The sequence below is a fragment of the Coptis chinensis genome, chromosome 7 (assembly GCF_015680905.1).
Source record: "Coptis chinensis isolate HL-2020 chromosome 7, ASM1568090v1, whole genome shotgun sequence".
Lineage (NCBI taxonomy): Eukaryota > Viridiplantae > Streptophyta > Magnoliopsida > Ranunculales > Ranunculaceae > Coptis > Coptis chinensis.
In genome coordinates, this window is record NC_141462.1 from 61,176,669 (window position 1) to 61,203,654 (window position 26,986).

Here is a 26,986-nt window from a genome sequence, read left to right on the forward strand (position 1 = left end):
TTTACGAGGCAGCAGGACAGGATGGGTATTTTAGAAAAGATATGGGCTTGGGCCAAAATTTATTTTTCCACCCAACCCATGATACTTTCACCCCACCGACCATCCCATTTAATCTCATGCACAGGCCCATTCACTTCATCTTCCTACATGAAATTCAATCTGACCTAAATTGATCCCAGCGCACACCGTGCGTATTAAAAATTAAATCCAAGCGTGCCACACGCCCTTATCGAAACAAACCTTCTCCAACTTTTTACAGCACCTTTCCCCTATCATCCTTTACTTAAACCCCTATCCGTATTCAAATTTCAACCATACAATGGCTCGACTAGCAAAAATCATGCTAGAATTCACATTTAACATGAAGATATTCTAGCCATTCTATGGTACTGAGATGCATGCTAGAGGGTGGGATAGAATATAGAACTATACTGATGAGTACTACCATGAGGATTTGGTGTTGTGTTTTTATCATAATAAGAGGATACTCCCTTCAGGGAGGATGTTTGTCGATTTAGACGGAGTTCAAAGGGATGTACACACAATTTGCTCACTACCATCACTAGGATACCTGCTAAATAGGTCACCCTGACCTTACAGAGATCCCAATTCAACGGTGTGCATCAGTTGATGCTAGAGACGCTACTTGAGGGTTATTACAACAATCGTTCTCACTATGCCAAGCAGCAGTCGCTGAGGATTAACCATCTCGTTGTGACGTAGTGGCTTGGCAAGAACACTTGTAGCACCTCAAAGCCGAGTGACATTAGCTTGTCATTCCTGCATGTTCTTTAGGTTTTGCAGAACAGGAGGTATGGTTTTTGCCTCATTGATTTTTTGCGTCAAGAGCTTATGGTTGTAGGCCTGACCACTGCACCCTTACCTGTTTTAGTTACAAAGATTATGTTATCTTGGGGTTGTGTGCCTGAGTCACCTAGGACTCATATTAAGCTTCACCTAAACGCAAAGGGGTATAGTGACTGTGTTCAAAGCATTTGGACACTGCCTGAAGAGAGAGAGCTGATGGTATAAATCAGGATGAGGATGAATATCATATTTGTTTTGTTGAGAATGATATAGATCGTGCTTTTTCTGATTATGCACATTTTTCACTACTCCATAGAGGGATGCGTACACTTTATGATCATCAGCGAACCTTATCTAAGCTCTGTGAATCAATACAGAAGCTCCAGGGTTCCATTCAATGTGATCACTGTAGCTTTGAGCAAAACATTCTAACCATAGCTGATAACCACGCTGACATGCTTAATTATATAGAGAATATGGAAGAGGTGGATGCAACTTTTCAGGCCGAGGTCTTGAGAGGAGGTTCGCCTTCTTCTTCTGACTATAGACGTAAGCGTCGTCGACGTCGTCCTTCTGATGGTTCTAGACCATCTTCTTCTCAGGGATAGATTCTTTCTTTTATATTTGTTGTGATGCAATTGATTTAGAATTTTTTTTGTTTTGTAATAACTATTTAATTTCCATACTTGTTTTAATTTCAGTACTTTAGTTTAATTAATTGTTAATTTCATATTTTGTAGTTAAGTAGTTAATATATTTTGTTTATGTGATGATTCATCTATGCACATATCGTTAAATTTAATGCATGATTAATCACATATTCTTTAACATATAGTTTTTCTGTTGATATTCATAATGTTTAGGTAATTTAATTGATCAAGGTCATGAAACCCCCCCCCCCCTCTCAAATTGTTTGAGGGTGGTATATTTTAATATATGTGCATGTATGAAATTGCATGCTTTAATCCTTGGGCCTTGTTTAATTTAATTGGGATCCGCAATGTAATTAGGTACCTGATATTTCGAGGAATTTCAAAGTTTCACGGAATTTCATAAGTTAATCTAATAGAGAAAACCCATTATATGCAACCCATGGGCCTTGTTTCATTTAATTGGGATCCATAATTTCATTTATATGCACGGGAATTAACTAAGAACTTAATTGCTTTTTCATTAGGAATTACAACTGCTACCCAAGACACCCATATTGATTATATAGTTGATACTGACAATAATTATGATTTGGTAAACTTCCACGAGACCTATGGTGCGGGTATATTTCAAGTAGTACACCAAGGCCAACATAACGTGTCCTTAGGAAGCATGGCCCTTAATACGGGCCTTGCTATGATTTTCCTTAAGCTTAATGTCCTAAGAGATTGGCACTTCAAATCTGCGGATTCCCATGCATGCAACGCCTTCTTTGCTTTAGCAGAAGAGGCGTTTGTATTATGATATATCAAAAACCACAGTGGCTGGTCCTGCCAGAGCATAAAATGTTAGGCATTAGTACCTTCTTATGCCAGTCATAGTCACACGTATAATGACCTTCTTTTTCCTGGAATTCTGTACACGATTCACCAATTGGGTCAAGGTTGATACAATACACATGACCAATGTTATAGTCCGTTCTTTATGTGCTATGGTTCGGCCTGGCTGGAGTCTTCAACCTCACCTAGTAGCCCCATATACCCCATCTGACCAAGTCGCACTACATAGGTTGGCTAGGGTAGATGAAAACTGAATGAAGGCATGGAAAGTAGTCATAGATAGTCAAGACTTAAAGGAGCCTCATTTCACAAGTAAGGAGTAAACGGAGGATAATGCATGAATAGACACAACTATATATGATAATATTTATAATTTCCTATTAAAGTCCACTTAAGTCCCAAGCAATTTATATTTCCTGTTATCTCCACTATGGATGGAACTCATATAGCAGTTGCGTCTGTATTTTATTTCTTTATATTTGTATTGTTTAACTTTCTTTTATAGGTGCTACCATTTCCAAGCACGTTTCTATGGTACTTTCTATCATTTATTTTCATTCCATATTTTGGGGACAAAACATGATTCTGTTTGGGGGTGGTATAGAAACACTTATAAAATATTTAAGCACATATTAGGTTGTATTAATTATTTGTCTTATAAAAATAGAAAAAGCATAAAAATAGTATATACTATGCACTTAAGATAATGATATTATTTCTTTTTCCATGATGATATTAGTCTAGAAATCTTAAGTAGCAATAGAATTAAGCGTAGTTCTTAGAAACTTAGGTTAATACATAGGTAATACTCATTGCATCTCTTTATTAATATCTTGCATGAGCATGTATGAGTGTACATAGCAGTATTTTTTTAAGACCTAGGTTAGACTACTTAATTATACATATCCTGTGAGATTCTAGCCTAAAAGCTTCATATGAGTGAGTATCTGAGTGATGCCATAAATAAGACATATAATATGAGTAGAGAAATCACACATCCACTTAGTTGATCACCATACTATATCCTAAGCGAGAATTTAGACCCTATTTGGATTGATATAACTAAAAATTCATATCTATAAATAATTATCCACTAGTCACCCCACTGAGCCTTTCATTTAACCTTTTCACAACCACAAATCCTTTACCCATCTTTTAAACCAATAAAAATTAAAATAAGCCTACCCATTGTTGAATGAGTCTAAGAATAGGATGAGGAAAGAGAATAAAGAGAAAGGCATGTGGAAAACCAAAATTAGTTAGTTGCTTCAGAAAATAAAAGAAGTTTCCATCAAAAGAAAAGAAAAGAAAAGAAAAAATAGAAATAAAATAAAAACTCCAAAAAAATAGAATAAAAGGAGTCAAAATGCCAAAATAAAAGGCTAAGGATGGAAACTAAGTATAAAAGCAAATTAAGAACATGTAATTGACAACCCTATTATCTCAAAGTTGTTTATTTGAATATCCATTATGTTTCTTCTTAAACCATCACCTCAGCCCCGTATCACCTAATAAAGACCTCTAGCTTAATTAGGATTAATTTGGTGTGATAGTAAGTGGTAGATGTGATTGATTGACCTCGGTTCCTTTGAAAGTCATTGAGATTGTGAGGAAACGTGTGCCCACTACACACTGGAGTAAGCTAACTTGAGTGGAAAAATCGAGTATTTTTGTCTTGACAAATTGTGAGGACCTACTTAAGAACGTTATTCCAAAAGTTTCAGAAACGGACCTGCCATTGCATTTCATAACATGCATGTGTATCTTTAGTTGATTTGATTATTATGCGTGTATTAGCTTATGTTTCAAAAGCATTGTTCTTATTATATTGTTATTGAGATGTATAGATATCTGAGATTAATTAGAAAATTTTATTTTTATCTCTTAGTCGTTGTAGTATAAATGAAGTTTGTGAGTACCTTCTCTGGAAAACTCTCATGAGGCTATAACTTGTCCACTAGGGAATTCCTAGTGGTTTAAGGCCTTATTGCATATGGTCAATGCAATCGCACTCTGCAAAACGAGATTAGTTAGGACCACATTTTTGGCCACTTATCTGTTTTTATTTCTCATATTTGCTTAAGAACAAGCAAAATATTGTTTGGGGGTAGTGTGATAAGCACCCAAAAGTGTATTTTAAACCCCTTAATAGTATTCCACTTAGGCCAATTATGTTTATAATAAATGAGAATTAGTACTGTTTACGTGTTTTTTTGCAGTTCAGGACTTGAAGTTGATTAGGTGACTAAAGGCACCACTTTTGCGTGGAAAATGAGTCAAGATGATTGCTAAGGAAGTTCTACGTTTAAAACCCAACAATCATGAAGAAAAGCCTTTTTCAAGCCCAGTCAAAGCTGGGAAGTCAAAGTCAATCCGGGTAAAAAAAAAATAGAAAAGTCAATAGAAATTCAATAGGCCATATATTTGGACTCGGGCCTCATAATTGGGCCTACTTTATGTCAAAACAACCGACTTGGAACCAGATTTCCAATGGATCCACACTTGCCCCAATCAGAGCTATAAAAGTGGACTAAAAGGGCACGTAAGTAATTTCTAACAGTTATGGCCTCTTTAGACTTAACCTAATTGACTTTGGTCTCACTTTAGAGGCCCAAAGTCTCCCTTTTTGGCCCATGTATGAAAATGTAAAACTAATCCTCTCATATATAAAGAGGTCAAAGGCAAAACTTAAGCTCTCTTCTTTACCTTTTAGTTATACTACTCTTCATTATTAGTTTAGTTTTAATTAGGTTTATTTTTTTTAGTTTAGTATAGTTCTAGTATTGTAGCTAATAAGCACCCAAAAGTGTAGTTTGAATCCCTTAATAGTATTCTATTTAGGCCAATTATATTTATAATAAATAAGAGTTAGTAATGTTTCCGTGTTTTTGTGGATTCTAGGTCTTGAAGCTGTTTATGTGCTTAAAGATGCCATTTTGCATGGAAAATGAGTCAAGATGATTACTGAGGAAGTTCTATGTTTAAAGCCCAAGCATCATGAAGAAAAGCCTTTTTCAAGCCCAGTCAAAGTCAATTCGGGTAGAAAAAGAATTGAAAAGTCAACAGAACTTCAAATGGGCATATCTTTGGACTCGGACCTCAGAATTAGACCTACTTTATATCAAAACGACCAGCTCGGATTAAGATTTCCAATGGATCTGGCCTTATCCTAATCAGAGTTGGAAACATGGACAAAAAGGGTACTAAAGTAATTTCCAACAAAATTGGCCCTTTTAAACTTAACCTAATGGACATTGGGCTCACTTTAGAAGCCCAAAGTCTCCCTTTTTGGCCTATGCATGAAAATATAACCCTAACCCTCTAATATATAAAGAGGTTTAAGGCTAAACTTATTCACTCCTTCATCCCCTTAGTCTCTAATTAGTTTAGTGTAGTTTTAGTTTAGTTTAGGGTTAGAATTAGTTTAGTTTGTAGCCACCATTAAAACCTTTCAATAAAAGCCTTTACTTATTTAATTCAATTATTCTCTTTACTTTAATGTCATTACTTTACTATTTTAATATAGATAATCTAATGACACAAGACTAAAACCTCCATTAGAGGGGGTTAATAAAGCCACTTGAGGATGATTGCTTGTTAGAATAGTTGTTGTTTATAATAGAGTTTGAAGTTCATTGTTATGAGTGTTTAAAGATAAACCTCAATATGATGAACTAGAGTTTAGAGCCACCATCAAAGAGATTTGTGGTGGAGCTAAACTCTCATGCTAGTGAAACCATGATCAGAGATGACTTGGTATTCACTAGGGATCAACAAGTGATTCGATGACTAAATTAATAGTCAATCAAATCGTGTGGTGGATTACCCCTCTCTAATCTCTTTTATCATCTTATAAATCATTGTTTAGCATATTAAATTTATTGTTTTCATATTATAAATTTCTCTCTCATTAGTGATTAGTTTAATTAGTCTAAATTCGTTAAAAGTACGTGCAAGCAAGAGTGGAGAACACGACTACTCCCATATATCCACATGTTTTAGAGAGTATTATTATTGATTGATAGAATGATTTTAGCATATTAGAACTACTGTTTTTACATCTAATTTAATTACATCTTGTTAATAGCCACCATTAATTCCCATCAATAAAGTTTTAGTTTATTTTCAATAATGGTTCTTTAAATTATGTTTTCTATTCAATTCTTAGTTAATATGATTCCAATGATATAATGCTAAACCTCCATTAGAGGAGGTTTATGAAGCAATGTGAGGATGCTTACCATTAGGTTTTATTGTTTTTCAATAAGAACATCAAGTTCTTCGTTTTGAGTGTCTAGAGATAGAGCTCATAACGGAGAACTAGAGTTCAAAGCCACCACCAAAGAGATTTATAGTGGAGCTAAACTCTCATGCTAGTGAAACTTCGATCCGAGAGGACTTGGTCTTCACTAGGAAATAAAATAAGTGATTCGATACTAACTAATAGTCAATCGAATCGCATGTCGGATTAAACCCCTTCTAATATCTTTCCTCATCATATAATTCACTCTTTATCTACTGTTTTCACATCATATTACTCTCACTACTAAAAGCACAATTCTAATATAAACTTGCATTCAATTAGTGCACGACTAGAGTGGTACGAACACGACTACTCCTCCTTCTACCACATGATTTAGAGAGTTTCACATCTTGATAAAATTAATGTTTTTTCCCTATTCTCATTACTGTTTCTAGTCTAATCAAAAGTATTTATTATCAGTCATGATCTTAGTAATGCACTTGTATAATACTCTACAACACGATATGGGCCTATAGTCACTTAGGGATTCAGGACTAATAGTTTTAGGCACCAAGGTAATGCAAGTATAATTCACCTCCTTAAGAAGCATACCTAAAACAAAGAAGTTTTTGATTGCCTTGACAAAGTCATTGCCAATAATTTTCCAAGCAGGCTTGAAGAAGTAAGCTCCAAATCCATCTGCACTCGGGGCTTTGTCACTATTAATGCTTGCTAAGGCTTCAACGATCTCATCTCTAGTCACTTCCCTTGCCAGTTCTTCTATCATGTCCTCATCCAGTTGATGTCTCGGTGCTATATCTTTGAACATTGTAAAATCCAGTGCATTGAGGTTCACTGGGCTATAATGTTCCCTATATAATTCTACACATTCTCTTCCAATATCATCTGAGTCCTTCAATACATTATCATTTTCATCTTTCAGACAGGTGATCTTGTTCATCATTCTCCTTGTTTGAATAGACTTATAGAAATAAGTTGTGTTGTCATCCCCAAAAATGATAACTTGATCTCTTGATTTCTGCTTACTCATAGATTCCTCATTCAAAGAAGCTGTAAGATACTCACTGATGGCCTTTCTTTCTTCTTGAATTAACTCCCCATTTAAAGGTTGTTGCTGTAATTTGTCTTGGATTTCATTTAACCTCTTCTTCTCTTTCTCAAGTTTGTCTTTAACTTGCCCAACTCTATCCCTGTTCCATACAACCATAACAAGCTTTACATATTTCAATTTCTTTATGAAAGTGTACATTGGATTGCCTATTACTGGTGTATTCCATCCCTGCTGCACTACCTCCTTGTAGCCTTGTTCCTATGCCAAAAATTGAAGTACCTAAAAGATCTTTTCTTCTTATGCCTTTGTATCACTAATTGGACGACCATGGGAGAGTGATTAGACGTCGCCCCTAGATGCAAGAATTCTGCTTTGCTGTCATTGTAGTCTTCTATCCATTCTGCATTCACCATAACCCTATCCAGTTTACACCACACCCTAACATCTTGTTTGTTGTTCCAAGTTAGGTAGTTTCCCTTATTCTTAAGGTCCACTAACCCTGAAAGAGATGTACATTCCAATAAGTCTGCAAACTGAGATAGCCTAACTCTGTTCCCACCAACCTTTTTTTGTGCATGCAAAATGGAGTTGAAATCGCCCATTACAAGCCATGGCACCTGTACTCTATTAGAAGTATCAATGAGGTCATTCCAAGCCTTCCTTCTTGCATTTACATCTGTACTCTCATTGATGATAGTATTGAACAAAAGTTCTACCATTAGTTAGAGCTAAATCCATTCAAATATACCACAACTTTCTTTGCACCCTTATAATAGTACACATACTCGGGTCAATACACACCTAGATTCTACCCATATCACTACAGTGACACTACTAAAAAAATGACATATTATGACGCTTGTTTTTTATCTATCTTGACGGCTTTGTTAAAAACCGTCAAGATAGGTGTTTTAGTAATATTTTTATGACGGCTATTGCAATATTATATTGTGTATGACACAAGCGTCAAGAAAATATAATAAATTTATGACGGTTAGTACAACATTATGTCGTGTATGACACAAACGTCAAGAAAATATAATAAATTTATGACGGCTGTTGTAACATTATGTCGTGTATGACACAAACGTCAAAAAAATATAATAATTTTATAACGGCTGTTGCAACATTATGTCGTGTATAACATAAGCGTCAAGAAAATATGGTGGTGTTTCCTAAAACAGTCAAATTAGCAAATAGAATAAACCGTCAACGTTCTCACAATTTCTTGGGCACTAGCTAGGCTGTACCATTTTGGCTTTCAATAAAACCGTCAACAACTTTACAAAAAAAAAAAAAAAATACCAAAATAATAGACTCTTCACTAAAAATTGAACCGGTCAATAGACTCCTCAGTCCTCACTTATGGAAACCACAATAGAGAAATCCAAGTTCCCCTCTCCAATGAAAATTCTCCCGCTCACCTCAATTGTTTTTCCCTCTCACCGGATATTAAGGGATTGATGTTAGGGTTACGCCTATTTATATTTCTTCCCTTTCTATTGCAAACCCTAACTGTTACGCCTTTTTTTTTCTTAGTCTCGTTGGTTTCTCGCACACACACTTCTTCGCTGCGCTTAAACTTGTTTGAGAAGGGATCAGTCTGATTACTACTACAACAAAGTTTTCTGAAATCTAAAAGTAAGTATTTTTTTTTTGTTTATTTCTTTTTTCTTGTTTAAATTGTTTGTAGAAATATTTTTTATTGCATTCGAATTTTTTGTTTTTAATGAGAACCTCAGTCTGAGGTTCAAATCATCTTAAAAAATGCAACAGTATTATGTTTTCTCCCTCTCTCTCTCTCACCGCCGCTACACTATTCTCTCGCTCTTAACAGACTTATTCTTAAAGTTTTGTTTATGCAATGTTTGATTGAAAGCTTCAATCCTCCTAAACTAAATCCATTAAAGTATTTGTCGGTCTGGATGGTGGTTTTTGTAGAGCTGTACTCTTAGTCTTATCTCTTGAAGATTTCTATCAATCTCTATGAAATCTACAGATCTTGTAGGCTTCCTAGCACTGTCCTACGATGAATCCCATTTGAAGACAAAACACCCAAACAACGTCTCTCTTCATTCCTCCTATATACTGGATCAGTGAGAGAGACGTGGCATTAGTATCGTTAGTTGGTGTTGCTACAATGTTTGATCTCGCAGAGATGCATCTACTGTTTTTTTTTTCTTTTTTTTTTAAATTGAATTTGTTCTTATGTTCAGGATTCATATTTTTAAGCTGTGGGTTCCCTTTTACATAATTAAGCTTGTGCGAAATGTTTTACTCAATTCTAGGATGGGGTAGGTCGTATCGGGAAAATGCTTTTCGCAAGGCAAGGAAAGAAATTTGACTATGATTTAAAATAGGTAAAGTTTTACTTGCAGACGTAGCACTTTTACTTTTTTTAGTTCAAGATATGATCAAAAGAAAACAAAAATCCAACAGGTAAAACATGTTCTACAAGTAATTCTGTAATCAGTGTGGAGATCCCTTGGATGACAAATCTAGAAGTCAAAACCAGTATAATTTATCACCATTCACTAGACTGTTACAGAGCCATCCTGCTTCATTTTCATGAGGCTGCTCTCAATGTTTCGAAATACAGGTTTATACATGCGTGCAAGGCCATTATATGCTTGAACAGCGTGTTGGAGTTGTGCAGAAAACTTCATGACCTCAGCAGAAAGTTCCTCTGCTCTACTTTTGTTCTTTTGCAAGTTGCCCCTCAAGTAACAAATATTCATCTGTGTAAACTTTAGCACCTGCAACATTTCCACGATCTTTCTCAGCTTAAAAAAATCTTGACTAGACCTTTGCGTTACCCATAGGTAGTATGCTAGTCTTTTCAATTCTTGATTTATCCAGTAAACCACGGAGTTCTTCATTCTACCTAAGACAGTCTTTGACCTGGTTCTGCCATTGTACCCCCTCTTCATAAGAGGCCGAGATATTATAATTTTCCTCAAAAAGCCTCTCTATCTCTGAAGATTGTGAGTTGATCTCCATCAGAAGTTTCTGACGACTATTTTCCAGTCTCTCAACCATGACTGCCATATCATGCAATTGTTTCTCAAATCTATCCTTGTCTTCCTTTGAAAGTTCCTTGTTAGCAGCTTCATTCATAGCTTCTGAGGTCTTTTTTGATAAAGCTGCAAGTCTTTCTTCCAACTCTTGCTTTTCAACAATAAGCAACGAATTCCTAGATTGCTCCTCTGCTAATATTCGTTGCTCCTATTGCTGCAGTAGCTTCACTTGCTGCAACTCAGAGTTCAAATTGGCCAACTCTTTTTCCATGCTTTGGAAATGATCTTGTGAGATACCCATAGAAGAGATGCCACCAAGTGGATTCATTATTGCTTTTTGCTGTAAAGAATTTAATTATGCTCTCAAAGATGCAGCATCTTCCTCAGTTATGTACTGTTCCTCTTCTGCCTCCTTCAATCTCTTCTTGACCATCCGAAGCTGGGATGAGAAATCCTCCCGTGCAGTAACTGCTGCATCTTTTTCCATGGCCACATCCCGAAGAGCTTTCCTCAATGAGGGCACACTGTTCTGCTCCAGGTCATTCAAACGCTTGTGCAACGCATCGTTTTCAATTTCCTTTGCTTGAAGCTCAGAGAGTTGGCCACCACTTTGTGATCTATTGATTCCCAAAGACGGAAGTGGATTGGAAGAAGATTGGAGATCGAGGCCCCGATGATGCTTTGCTTAGTCTTTCTACGCTCTTTTTTGATCTAATTTCTTCCAACGCGTTTGTGCGCCTTAGAGTTGCGTGGTCACCTCGTGCACCGCAAGAGCTCATAACAATATTGTATTATGATGTTGTTTTATGTTGTTCTAAGAGTGAGCTATATAACCTTGTGGACACATTTAGCTCATAACAATTTCGTTTTTATAATGTTGTTTATCGTTGTTCTAACAGTGACCCTCGCTGTCCATGTACTCTTTCCAGGTCACAGTGGATTTTTCGTGATGGCATGATCCATGACTCATGCTTCATTTAATTTTGAAATTTTGGCAAGAGTATAATAGTATTTTATATAGAAATGTTGAAAATCGTGTTTTCTTTATTATTGTTCATTTCGGTAGAATTTATTTGCTCATTTCGGTGCATCTTGAAGTATTTTTCAACGACTTTGTGTGCTAAGGGTATGTAATACAAAGGAAATGATTGATAAGCACTTGAAAGCAACAGGAGGCAGAGTTTTTTCTCGTTTCCCCCAGAACCGAATGGATACCTACAATTGGTATCCCAAGAACTGTTATTTATCATACTAATTGCAAGTATATAAAAAGAACAGAGATGATTGTAATTTCTTTGTTGACTTATGTAGCTAATGGAGTTGGCTAACACTAGGACATATACAAGCGCAGATCTTATTGAAATTCGTTTGGAGTTTATCAAGTACATCGAGAAATTTATCTCGGCATAGGTATGTGTACCATTTATATATCTTTTATGTTTGATAGGTATTTGGGGGTTGTATATGAAGCTTTAGTCTGAAGTTTTTCCACCATACATTTCGAATTTAGGTCTAACTTATGTTCTTTCCTTTGCCTATTAGCAAAGGGTTATTTGTGTACTTGTGGTAGATATATATACAGATCAGATATATCCTACAGTGGTGTACGTATGTTATTTCGGGCTTAACCAATATGATTCTCTGTCATAGTTGATTATATCTCTTTCGTTTAGTAGTTATTGACTTAGTGTGCTAACACATTGTTTGTGTATTTTTTTTAATACTGTGTAGAAGTCGTTATATGATTATATTTTTAGTTTACTTATTAAACAAACTAACACATTCTTCTTCATATTGTTTTTTAGGTTATAAGTGAGATAAGGTAGCTCAATTAAGTTTGTTTGAGATGGATTAGTTGATTAGCAATTTGTTGGATGGGTTATGTAAATTGCATTGTTGTTAGATTATGAGACTTGCTTGATTTTGAATAAAGTGCTTAAGTTATTTAATTTTTTTCTCCGTGAATAAATCATGTAATATGAACAAGTTCTTGGAATGATTTATGTTGGTAATAAAAGTATGATTCTTGTTTCCGTAATGGACTTTACCTGTTAGGTGTCTAAATGTATTGGTGGTGTCTGAATGTATTGGTTTACAAGAATTTCAAATTTACAGGAATTTTCAGATTTACAGGAAAGAAAAAAAAAAAAAAAGGGGAGTTATGACGGCTTCCAAAGAACTGTCGTGTGGCATACCAATTCTTGACAGTTTTTAGTGTTAATTTCTTGACGCTTTTGTTTCTCAGGGTGACGCTTAAATAAAAACAGTCATAAATGAAGGTTTAGTTCTTGACACTTTTTCTAATAAACTATGATGGTTAAGTAAAACATGTTATGCAAAAGGATCCAGTTATGACGTTTATAAATGAATTTTTGTCATATTAAGTTTGAGCTTTTATGTCAGCTTCTCCAGAACCGTCATCATCTTTATGACATTTTTTGTTAACTTTTATGACGGGCTCTATAATGACGGTTGTTTTTTAAATGAAAAAATGTCATTAAACCTGTTTCATGATGGCTAAAAGCCGTCATCACAAGTCATTTTTTTAGTAGTGTGATAGTTCTCAATCACATCCTATCCTGGGCATATTGTATTAGTTATAGTATCCATGTTATTTTACTTCACCTTTATTTCAACTAATCCAAAAATACTAATGTTATATTTTCTTATCATATCCTTTACTTCCATCTACTTAAACCCCATGTTTAACCCTATCATATTCCAACATGTCGTATTAATCATTTAAGTTTATTAGAGAGTAGTTGGTTGTACCATAGTTGGTCCTTGTTACTAGTTCTATGTGTACTACTCGATGCACTTACTTTAGTTTGAGCTGGTCCAGTAGAACTAGATGTTCTTCCATCCTTTCCATTCTGTATCTGATCGCTCAGGCTTCCTGGCTGTTTGCTTTTACTTGACATCACTACCATGTTGTTGCTCAAGGATGATTCCCCTTGTTTCCAGCCTACACTGGCTCTTCTTGATTGTTTATTACCGGCATCAATGGGTGCCTCTGTTACCCGATGCTCCGATCTTGCTCTTGCTGTATGCTTTTGAGTCGGTGTTTCCTACCCTTCATTATCCTTTGTCATTTACTCAACTGTTGTAACCTCTTGCACCTCATTAACTTCTTGTTACTCAGTTTGTTCAATACTTTGCACATCAATATTATTCATTTTCACCCATACCTGAGTTGTCAGTTCTTTGTTATCTTTCAATGCTTTTGGGCACTTGGCATCTACATGCCCAAACACCCGACAACAAGAACGCAAAGGAGGCTTCCAATTATATTCCACTAGAATTTTGATCTCTCTCATTTGATCTACCACCAATGGAACTTCCTTTTGAAATTTGTAGTCCGCATCAATCTCCACACAGATCCTTGCATAGCTCGTTCTTGTCATATCTTCAGTAGGCTTGTTTGTGAACATAGGTGTTCCCATCACACTTACTACTTGACTGAAACCCTTTGAGTGCCACATTTCTAGCGGGTAATTCCTCAGAATCCCCCAAATTGGGATTGTCTTCAACTCCTTTGCTTCAGCTTCCATGAACATTTTCCATGGACGCACAACAAAAAGTTGGCTTGCAATATGGCAACTTCCTTTATCTAACACTGACTCTCTATCTTCTTCAGTTTCTCGTTCAAAAGTAAACATGTTTTCTCCCTTGGTTCTCATTATAAACTTGTTCTTTAGTCTCCATGTTCAGGTAACAATCTCTTTAACATACATAAATCTATGTTTCTTCCCGACAAAGTTACCCACTATTAGCTTCTCATACTTTTTCTTAATCTGATCAAATTGACTCGACTTAACATGGATAACTATTGTGACATGAACATTGGTTAGCTTTATGTACTGTAAGTCCTTTTTCCCTACTGAGTTACGACTAAGCACTTCATCCCAAGATGACTTCTTCTGGATTTCTCCAGATCCTTTATTTTCGGGTATAGAATTTGAGTTGTTTGCAGGTACACCACCATGCTCTTTCTCACCCTGAGAGTCCTCAGTCTCCACCACCACATGCTGATCCATTTCATTAGTATTTCCTTCTACTCCAGGCTCACCTTGTAAAAGATCATCACGGATACGCAATATTCTCTTCCTTAATAGTTGTTCAAGAGAACCTTCCCCAAATATTTTCACCACCATAGCTTCTACCTCGTCTACATCATAATCATTAGTAGGATGGCAAGGAGTGCATTCCTTGGGTGCTCGTTTGCCTTCTGTTTCCTGTGCTAACCTAGCCTCCAAATGTGTTTTTTCCATTTTTTTTCCTAATTTGTTATGAAAGACACTTTTTCCCCTAATAAGAAAATCGCCCTTTAATTGCCACCATTAAAAAAAATGCTAAAAAATTGCCTAGTGAGCTTGGTAATATACTTTGTGTGTATCATCTTGGCATACTTCCACTAAGCAATTTTAACCCATTTCTTAACATCAGATCATGCAATATTCACTTTGACAACAAATTTTATACATATGGAGATCTTTATGACAAACACAAGGGCTATAACTCAGTTATATATAGTTTACTCAGATTATCCCAGTACTTCCTCTTGTCTGGTATGGAGGGACGGGCAAGCTAACAACCTTGTGGAGGCAGAAACACCATTAAAGTCACACTCTACTTCTTCCCGAGTCCTTCTTACAACTTAGGTTTCACTTTCTCTAGGCGCTAGCCAGTACCCAACCGACTCACCTAGGCCCAAGTCGGTTCAAAAAGCATTCTAGGCAGCTAATTGACCTTTATCGGTCTAGGCACCCGATTAGTTGGGCTAGGCAGACTAATTGGCTCAAGTCTTTTATTTTTTTATATTTGTTAAAAAAACCCGTTAAATGTCAAAAATAAAAGGCCCATGAAGACTTACATTTTGAAAGAGTTCAATGTACTTCTATATTATGTAGTGTCAAAGAAACCCAAAACTTGCTGAAAAATGCAAATCAAATCTCCTCTACTACTTTTTCAACTTCTACTTGTTCTTTGTGATAGTGTTATAGAAGGTATCAAGGTGCCGAGAGATTGATTATGGAGGGAAGAATTGCGCACAAAGATTTTGTCTTCGTGGCCTCTTTCTATGTTTTTTTTTCCTTTGCTTTGGCCTATTGAGATAGATGGATTGGGGTGATTTGGTATTTTATTAAATGAATGGGTGTACAACTAGGTATCAATTAAAGGAGGGGTGCCAATACCAGTGATTTTAGTCAAGGGGTGGTAATCTCATTTTATGGGGTGTAAATACTGCCGCCCTTAATCATCTAAATCTAGCAACTTCCCTCTCTAATATTTTTATTTTCTCTCTCCTAGTGTTGTCCACTCTTTAAAAAATGAGAGAGAATATCCAATTGTACTGAAACTATTAGGTTCTATTTTTATTGCATATTAGTCCCTACAAATTTACCAATTCGCCCTTTAGTTAAATATTCCTCTGTGTACTTTTCATATATTTTTTCTCAAACTTGTCCTTCTCAATAACATTCTTTAAAATCTCAATTCTAAATGTGGTTTCATATATATGCAATCCAACACTAAATGAAAACTATATTAACATGTCACAATTTCTTTAAACACAACAAAAGCTCCCCACACTAGATGAAAACTGTATTAACATGTCGCAATTTCTTTAAACACAACAAAAGCTCGTACAAACAAAACCCTAATAACTTAGGAGAGTTCTAAAAAATATGGTGTTACACTTATCAAATACAAAACTTACCTTCGCATTACTCTTTTTGTTCAACCCCTCACCTACTACTTGTTGGAACTTGTCATTGAGCACACTCAGGTCCCACTTTTCACACCTAGGGTATTACGTTTCATAATCCTTGACCGGTGAGATGAAGTCCACCGTATACTCGCAGAACCAATACTATCATTGAAAATAAAAAGAAATAAAAAAAAAAACAGTTATTATTCAATCACTCAATAATAAAACCTATAATACCACTAAAGCAGGTGAAATACTTACAAGTAGTTGTACCACACATGTAGCAGTGCTCATTGGCCTTTCCACACTGTGTTTTTTAATATGCTTCATCATGTGGGAGGAGATTGTTGCTGCCCATGACACCTTATTCATTTCGTCCAAACTCTAGATGTAACACATGTATGCTGAAGCCAGACTACTATTTGATTTTGTTAAGAATATGGAGTTGAGCATAAACAACACCATCAACTTGGCAAAGTACGCTATTGATTCCTTATCTTGTTTCTTCACAACTGCTTCTAATGCACTTTGAATGGCGGAAGTGGTGATGATGGTATCATTGATGTATATATTTTTGTTTAAAATCAGGTGCATCCCCACTCAACACCTTCTTGTCCGGTTTACTTACTGCTTCAGCAACATCTACGCCATGCTTTGGTAAGCCAAAAGTAAGGCTCACATCCTCTGGAGTTAGTCACATAGTAAGTCCATGTATTACGAAACCCCCCTCATTTGCGTTGTATGCTTCAATTATAGTCTTGACGACATCATTAGATTGCGAAACCATCTTCTCAGTTAGTTTCGAATCATAGAAACATTTGAACAATGGGAAGAAAGGGGTTTTCTTCATCTATTCCAAGTGACACTCTTTGATTGCACTTTTAAAAGATTCTTCACCCATAAGCTTAACCAAAGACAACGTTCCACTGTGGAATGGAGTTGCCTTTGTCTTTTTGTTCCTCTACCTCTTGCTCATTTGATTTCGTTTTTCCTTTGGATTTGTCCTTTCTCAAATCCTGATATAAGATATTTGTTGTAAAAAATGTAATGGAAGACTTAAGACATGGGATAGTTTTGTACAAACATTGTATCCTACATAATATAATATATACACATGGCACAATATATACAGTGCAACATCCATCATAGAGTGTATAACAAATAAATGACAAAAAAAACCAATAAAATATTACAGGCGTAATGCATTGAACACAACTCATGCATGCTTAGTGACATGCACAACATATAAAGATGCAACAAAAATAATCAAATGCCGATAAGAATGCATGAAACCAAAAATTAAATCAAACGGATGCAAATACAAAAGAAAAACTGGAATAAAATCCTAATATATACAAACGAAGTATAATAGAAGCTTACAATCGCAAAATAATTATAACAGGATATCGGTGTAGAATGTTGGGACACACAGTAAATGAACCGTATAATGCAAGGAGTCAATAGTATGACATTTAAGGGCCAAGGAAGATGCTCTTTAGGTAGCACTCGAAAACAAAATCTTCATGGCTAGTAAGTCCATTAATAGAAGGCCAGACGTATAATTGTTACTGGTTTGTGAGAAGTGACTACCGCGTGACAATTTTCCCCAAAATTGCACCACAAGACTTTTTTCTTGTCAATTATGTTTAAGTGCCTATGAACCTTATTTCCAAGAGGAAGATCGGCACAAAAAGGGAGAGTGGTCAAAATCATGCACACCCAGTTGTTGGATGCCCTTCAAGGGAGTTCAATGTACTTCTACATTATTTAAAGTGTGTCAAATAAGTGGCCTAAATTCTCTGTATATTCAAATGGAAGGCCATAGCCCCATTGGCAATCCCAGAAGGTTAACTAAGTACCATAGTGGAGCAGTCCAATCAAAATTTCTTATCTAGAACCACCTTTTAGATGTGCTGTGAAATGTTAGGAAAACAAGAAGACAACCACCCTTGCACAGACAAGGAGAAATAGAAACCTAGTAGATGTTATCTGACAACCAGAGTAAATGTGGTGATAGTGATAGTGCTAGTGCTACCAATCGACATCTTGGTTAATGCCTTAAAAGGTTATTAAGACTAAACAGGAAAATTAGGGCCTACTGATAACAGAACCAGAAAACTTGTAGAAATTTATTCAAAACATCGTAACCATCCAAGAGGAAGCCTACGCACTCACATTGTAATCCATGCAATTACTAAAACTACGATTAAGAGATGAAATCTAAAAGTTGCATTAACAGAGAAAATAAAACGAAGAATTGAGTTGAAGACAAGTTTTGACAAGGTTCGAAATATTCCAATGATCTGACTAGACGTGAGGTGTTGGTGAAATTCAAGTGAACTATAGTCTAGTGGGATGAAATCTAAACGTTGCATAAATTAAGATTGAAAAATGGAAGTTTCAGTATAGGTTGATTATAAGTTGCATGAAAAAGGGACTAGCTAGACAACAAGAGCAAGCATTTTTATAGGTTGATTATAAACATAACATGTACAACACACATTGTACAAAATCACACTGTTTGAAGGAACAATAAGGGCTGAACAAAAGGTCAACTTGAAAATCATGGATATAGCATTATAAACAGTAAACAAACAATCACTCGCACAAAATTTTCCACTACCCTAACACAATCAATAAAGTTATTCAATACCCAAGTGCTTACTTATCCAACTTCTAGGTTTAAACTAAAACAAATACACTATATAGCTTGTTCCTACTAACATTTCACATATACATATAACATGTTGACATGTTCCGATAAATTCCAATTATTTTTGAAGAAACTAGTTTAAATATAAAAAAAATATAAACAAACAAACAAACAAACATATATACGATTCCAAAACATGGCATTTCAAGTTGACTTTTCTAAAATTTATAGAAATTTATTGGATATATATGCAACAAGATCTTTAAAGTTAAAAAAATAAGTTAAAAAATTATTTTACCTGTGACTCTTCACATGATTTTTGAGATTTTGAAGTGGGTGCTTTCCTAGATTTAGAAGCATAAACTTTTTAAGATTTAGCAGTGGATGCTTTCCGAGATTTATCTACCTTACTACGCTCCTTGAACCTCAATGCATCTGGGTCGATGATGACATCTCCCCCTTGCGAAATTGCACTTGCACTTTTCCTTTGACCCATTCTTCTTCAACAATAATTACTAGGAAATTGCATTGTAGTGGGGCACAAGCAGAGTAATCGGCTTCTTCTTTCGTCAAGAAGAATGAAGTAAACCTTGTGATAAGATAATTAAATTATATCGGTGAAACAGTAATGAAGAGATGCTAAATAGTAGATTTATGATGGAAAAATAGTGTATTTAAATACTCTCTAAATCATGAGATGTAGATGAGTAGTCGTGTTCGATCCACTCTAGTTGTATGTTACTTGAATGCATATTTAGATTTCTAAACTACTTTACTAATGAGAGTACTAAGATATCAAAATAATAAATTTAAGAGTAGAAAACAATGATTTAATGATATGAGAACGAATTAGAGAGGTGTTAATCCACCACACAATTCGATTGGCTATTAGTTTAGTCATCGAATTGCCTTTCTTGATCCCTAGTAAACAACCTACATCTCTATAGTCATTGTTTGAATATCAAGAGAGATTAACGCCTCCACAAATCTCTTTGATAGGGTTTCTAATCTCTAGTTCTCCATTATGAGCTCTATCCCTAGATACTCATAATGAAGAACTTGAAGTTCTTATCCAAAACAATAATAAAACTAACTATTAATCATTCTCACGTGGCTTCATAAACCCCATTTAATGGAGGTTTAGCCTTAGCTTGTGTCATCGGATTCATATTAACTAAAGAATCAATAGAAGACATAATATAAAAGAACTTAAATTGAATTGAATTTAAAAAGCTTTATTGCTAAGGTTTAATGGAAGCTACAATGCTAACCCTAATTATAAACTAAAGAAAGAAAACCTAATTAAAACTAAACTACTAAAAGGTTAAGGATGTTAAGCATATGAGAGTTTAGCCTTAAACCTCTTTATATAGAAGAGAGTTAGGGTTACATTTTCGTGCATGGGCCAAAAAGGGGGACTTTGGGTCTCTAATGTGAGCCCAAAGTCCATTAGGTTAAGTCTAAAGAGGCCATGACTTCTAGAAATTATTTCAGTGCCATTTTCATCCACTTTTACAACTCTTATTATGTCAAGGTCGGGTCCATTGGAAATCTTATTCTAAACTAGTTGTTTTGACATAAAGTAGGCCAAATTTCGATCCCTGAGTCCAAATATACACCTTTTTGAAGTTCTTATAGCTTTTTGTTCTTTTTCTACCCGAATTGACTTTGACTTCCTAGCTTTGACTGGGCTTGAAAAAGGCTTTTTCTTCGTGGTTCTTGGGCTTTAAACATAGAACTTGCTCAGTAGTTATCTTGACTCGATTTTCATGTAAAAATGGTGTCTTTAGTCACCTAATCAGTTTGAAAACCTGAAATACACAAAAACATGTAAACAGTGCTAGCTTTTATTTATTATAAACATAATTGAACTAAATAGAATACTATTAAGGGGTTTAAATTATACTTTTGGGTGCTTAACACACCACCCCCAAAAGCATTTTGCTTGTCGTCAAAGAAAGATGAGAAAGAAAAATAGATAAGTGGCCAAAAATGAGGTCCTAACTTATCTCGTTTCGTTAAGTACGATTGCATTGGCCATTTGCAATAAGGCCTTAAACCACTAGAAATTCCCTAGTAGACGAGTTATAGCCTCGTGACAGTTTTCCAGAGAAGGTACTCACAAACTTTATTTATACTACAACGACTAAGAGATAAAAGTAATATTTCCTAATTAATCTCAAATATATGTACATCTCTATAACAATATAATAGGAACAATTCTTCTGAAACTTATGCTAATATATGCATAATAGTCAAATCATCTAAAGATACACATGCATGCTATGAACTATGTTGTGAAATACAATGGCAGGTCCGTTTATGAAACTTTTGGAATAGCGTCCTTATGTAATTCCTCACAATTTGTCAAGAAAAAAGTACTCTGATTTTTCCAATCAAGTTTTGCACACTCTAGTATGCAGTGGGCACACATTTCCTCACAATCTCAATGACGTCCAAAAGAGCCAAGGTCGATCAATCACATCTAGCACTTACTATCACACTAAATTAATCCTAATTGAGCTAGAGGTCTTTATTAGGTGATACGGGGCTGAGATGATAGTTTAAGAAGAAATGGAATGGATTTCTTTTTGCTAAAAGGTAATTGATTAATAAAGAATAAGGTTACAATAAAAGAAAAGGACTTGAAGAACTGATTGGGAAAGGTATCATCATATGTGTACCTTTCCAAATATATCAAAATACTAGTGGACAAATCGAAAGTAGGTGGTGTAGTGATTCTCTAGATCTTTCATGAATGAAGGTCTACTGTCCCACCATTTCCTTTCTCCCTGCGGTAAATTTGCACCATGTTTAGCACAACTATTAGCTCCAAAATTAGTCTCCCTCCAAGTGGTGGTGATGTTGATCTATGTTGCTTGTGCCTTCAGAGTTTGCCAGATGCCTCTAACTCTCCAATGCATCTTATTTTCCTGAAAGGCTTGAGCTACCGTTGTCAAGTCACTTTCTACCCATATATATTTCCATCCGAGCACAAATGTTTTTTTAATGGCTTCCACTATGGCCACCGTTTCTGCCAGATAATTGGTAGCGACTCCCAATCTTCCTGCTATAGCTCCAACAAATTCTCCCTTATAATTTCGAAGCACAAGTCCCCATCCTGCTTTTCCCAGATTTCCTCTCGAACACCTACCACTATTAATCTTGATGATGCCCGGTGGAGGGAGCGTCCAATAGCATTCAAAGATTTTAGGAGCTCTTCTAAACTTGTGATTAAGGTTAAAGGACATGAGGATCTTTAAGTCATGTACCGTATTCTCCATATGACCTGCTGATTGATGATGCGCTCTTATGGTAGCCCTCCTTACCATGTAGCAAATTTGAGAATAGCTAGAAACTTTTTCATCATACAACACTTTATTTCTATTCTTCCAAAGACTCACCATTACTGTCAGGGAGCAAGCTTTCCACATGTCTAGAATCAGAGAGCTAAAATGTTTACCTTGTTGTTGCACATCATTGAAGGACTCTATCTCCTGACGAATGTTGAAAATATCCCAGGCATATTTCCAAACTCTTCTAGCCAAAGCACATCGATATAGTATATGTTCCAGAGTTTCTTCATGAGTGCAGCATATACAACACCTTGAAGCCAGCTGTGTCTTTCCCTTTTGCAGGTTGTCGTCTGTTCGAGCTGCCCCATGTGCCAACTTCCAAGCTATACCTTGAGTCCTCGAAGAACTTTGGAACTCCAGATATATTTACACCATGAGATTTTCATAGCTTTTTTCCTTATGGCTTCATGGGTTGCCGAAACTGTGAATTCCCCTGTAGTTGAGGCTATCCAAATCCTTGTATCTTCCCTTGAGCTATCCAACTTTTGAATAGTGGCTAGATCAATCCTGAGTTTCTGTAAGACTTAAATCATCGATTCAGAAAATTGCCAAGTATCACCTTGGATAAAATCGCTGAGTGTAGCCTGAAATTTAACAATTTCCTTTCTTTCGGCTTGGAAATAGTCACATATTGGTTTCTGCAACAACCAATTCTCTCTCCATAGATTGATAGATAAGCCATTCCCCACAGCCCATCCATGAAGATGCTCTATTTCTCTCAAGGCCCATTTGATACCATTCCAAATTATGGAGGTTTTGAAGTTCGACGACCCCCCTGTACGATTGATATACTTACCTTTCATGAAAGTATACCAATCACAGTCTTCAGTTAGTAAGCTCCAAGCATGTTTCATGAGCATTGAAAGGTTGATATCTTGTAGTTTCCTTAGCTCGAGGCCTCCTTCCTCTATAGGTTTGCATGCTTTCTCCCATGACACTGTGATAGTCTTCCTTTGTGCCGGGTTTCCACTCCAAATGAAGTTCCTGATTATGGCTTCACATTCCCTTATCACTGATTTTGGCCACTTGTATATGGCCATTTTATGCACTGGAATGCTATTGAGGACATGCCTTGCAAGGACTACTCTTCCTTGAAAAGATAAAAGTTTCCCAGCCCATCCCGAAGCATTCCTTCTGATCTTATCAACCAGTGGAGCAAGTATAGCTTTTGTTACTCTCCCTATAATAAGAGGTACCCCTAGATATTTCTCAGGAAGGGATCCTTCCTTTATATTCAAAGTCTCCTGAATGATAGTTCTTCTTCTGATGCTCATGGGACTAAGGAATATCTTGCATTTATTCAAATAAACAAGTCTGAGATAATAGGGTCTTCAAAATATGTAACTTAAAGAAAACTTTGTTCTTACTTTGCTTCTACACTTAATTTCCATCCTTAGCCTTTTTGTTTTGGCTTTTTGACTCATTTTATTTTATTTTTTTGGAGTTTTTAATTTCTTTTTCTTTTCTTTCTTTGGATGGAAACTTTCTTTTCTTTTTTTTTTTTTTTGAAGCAACTCACTAATTTTGTTTTCCACAGGTCTTTCTCTTTCTTTTCTTAGCTCATCCTATTTCTCAGACTCATTCAAGGTGGGTAGGTTTATTTTTTTTATTTGTATTTTTATTGGTTTTAAAGATGGGTAAAGGATTTGTGGTTGTGAAAAGGCTCAGTGGGGCGACTAGTGGATAATTACTTATAGGTATGAATTTTTAGCTATATTAATCCAAAGAGGGCCTAAATTCTCGCTTAGGATATAGTATGGTGATCAAGCAAGTGGATGCATGTGTGATTTCTCTACTCAGATTTTACTTCTCCTTTATGTCATCACTCAGATACTCACTCATATGAGGCTTTTAGGCTAGATTCTCATAGGATATGTATAATTAAGTAGTCTAACCTAGGTCTCAAAAAAATACTGCCAAGTACACTCATACATGCTCATGCAAGATCTAAATGAAAAGATGCAATGACTATTACCTACATATTACCCTAAGTTTCTAAGAACTATGCTTAATTCTATTGCTACTTGAGATTTGTAGACTAATATCATCATGGAAAAAGAAATAATACCATTATCATAAGTGCATAGTATAAACTATATTTATGTTTTTTCTACTTTTAATACAAAATATACAACCTAATATGTGCTTAAACATTTACAGCGTGTATCTATACCACCCCCCAAACAGAATCATGCTTTGTCCCCAAAGTATGGAATGAAAATAAAGGATAGATAGTACCATAAAAATGTGCTTGGAAATGGGAGCACCTATAAAAGAAAGTTAAACGATACAAATATAAAGAATTAAAAAGCAGACACAACTTCTATATGAGTTCCATCCATTATGGAGATAACATGAATTAAAAATCGCTAAGGACATAAGCGGACACTAACAGAAAATTAAAATTTTACCATATATAGTTGCGCTAATTAAGCATTATCCTCCCTATGTTCCTCATTTGAGAAATGAGGCTCCTTCAAGTCCTGACAATCTATGACTATCTGTCATGCCTTCTTTCTATTGTCATCTACCCTAGCTAACCTATTTAGTGCAATTTGATCTTACGGGATATATGGGGCTATTAGGTGAGGTTGGATGCGTCAACCAGGCCAAACCATAGCACGTAAAGAACGAACTATAGCATTGGTCGTGCGCATTGTGACAACCTTAACCCAATTAGTGAAACATGCACAGGATTCCAGAAAGAAAAAGTTCATAATTCAAGTGACTATGACTGGCATAAGAAGGAACCTATGCCTCATAGTTCGTGCTCTGGAAAGACCAGACACTATGGTTTTGGATATATCATAAAACCAATGTCCCTTAGCTAAAGCAAGGAAGGCGTTGCATATGGTAGAATCCGCAGATTTGAAGTGCCAATCTCCTAGGACATTTAACTTAAGGAAATGCATAGCAAGGCCTATATTAAGGGCCATGCTTTATAAGGATACATTTCGTTGGCCTTGGTGTTCTACTTGGAATATACCCGCACCATAGGTATCATGGAAGTTTACCTAGTCATAATGGTTGGCATTATCATCTATATAAGTAATATGGGTGTGTTGGGCAGGGATAGGAATTCCTAATGAAAATGAAACTAAGTACTTAGTCAATTCAAAGGGTTCGTCATCTAACATTACTCCGATAGCCTGTTCTCCATGAGAGCGTGTAAAGAATTCAACATGCTCATAAAAATATTTAGTAAGGGTAGGAGAATAAGTTTGATCAGGTCTTACCAGTAGGGTGGACCAATCGTGCTTCATTATCATCTCATCAAAGTATGCACCGAACTTGTTATTGAGAAATAGATCCTCAAAAAATTGTTCTAGTATAACTTTTGGAGTAGTCATAGCAACCAAATAATGAAATTAAGTATTGGAAGTTAGAGAAGAAAAACCAGGAACTCTGAGCGGGCACGCGAAATAAGCCTTTGGAGGGCACGGGGCGCGATTAAGTAAATTATGATAATCAATTATATAAGGGTGGTGCGTGTTATTTCTGCTCTTGGATAAGGCTTGTGCGCACTCTGAGATGCAGCGATGTGTTTAAGGATTTTAGTTGTGGAAGAGCATACTTAGAGATTATTTTTATAGTGTTTAGTTGCTAAGTTTAAGGTCGGATGGTAGCTAAATAAAAAGATGTGCAAAAACATATTTTTAGGAATAGTTTCTAACACATGAATTCTATTTTTGATTTCAGAATTTAAATATATGATTAGCTTCCGAAATTTCATGAAATTTTGATATTCCACGAAATTTAAGGTTCCTAATTATATTATGGATCCCAATTGAATAAAACAAGGCCCATGGGTTGCATATAATGGGTTTTCTCTATTATATTAGCTTATGAAATTCCACAAAATTTTGAAATTCCTCAAAATATCAGGTACCTAATTACATTGTGGATCCCAATTAATTTAAACAAGGCCCAAGACTTTTCATACGTACACATACATTGTGCTAAATTTAAATATACTACCCCCAAACAATTTGAGAGGTGGGGTTCAAGATATAATTTAATTAAAATACCTAAACAGGCTGATATGCAACAAAACTATATGGTAAAGATTATGTGATTAATCATGCATTAAATTTAACGATACATGCATAGTAGAGCAATCACATAAACAAATATTAACTACTTAACTTAAAGAAAATGCAATTAACAAATAATTAAACTAAGTTACTGAAATTAAAACAAGAACAGAAATTAAATAGTTATTACAAAACAAAAATAAATCTAAATCAAATGCATCACAATAATTCAAAAAGAAATGATCTATCCCTGAGAAGAAGATGGTCTAGAACCATCAGAACGACGACGACGACACTCACGTCTAGAGTCAGAAGAAGAAGACAAACCTCTGGGTTGGGGAAAATGTCTCAAGACCTCGGCCTGAAGAGCTGCCTACGCATCCTGTTATTGTTGTTGCTCTTGTTCCATATTCTCTAAAGTATTAAGCATGTCAGCCTGTTTGTCATCCAGGGTCTGAATTTTCTACTCTAAGGTTTGGTGAAGACGTTGAATGGAACCCTGGCGCTTCTGTATCGAGTCACAGAGCTCACTTAGGGTTTGCTAGTGATCATAAAGTGTACGCATCCCACTATGGAGTAGTAAAAAATCAGCAAAATTAGAAGA

The 26,986-nt window shown here is 35.6% G+C and overlaps 1 protein-coding gene and 1 pseudogene across 1 annotated transcript; both read right to left on the bottom strand.

Annotated features, from left to right (window-relative positions):
- Positions 1 to 7,000: 7,000 nt before the first annotated feature.
- Positions 7,001 to 8,331, bottom strand: LOC147488244 (uncharacterized). Its single transcript, XM_086574320.1, has 2 exons — positions 8,023 to 8,331; positions 7,001 to 7,870 (listed from the first exon to the last, which is right to left on the bottom strand). Exons 1-2 carry the CDS (start codon positions 8,329 to 8,331, stop codon positions 7,001 to 7,003), a joined length of 1,179 nt encoding a protein of 392 aa, XP_086430446.1.
- Positions 8,332 to 9,944: 1,613 nt separating this feature from the next.
- LOC147488245 (uncharacterized) lies at positions 9,945 to 11,408 on the bottom strand (annotated as a pseudogene).
- Positions 11,409 to 26,986: the final 15,578 nt, after the last annotated feature.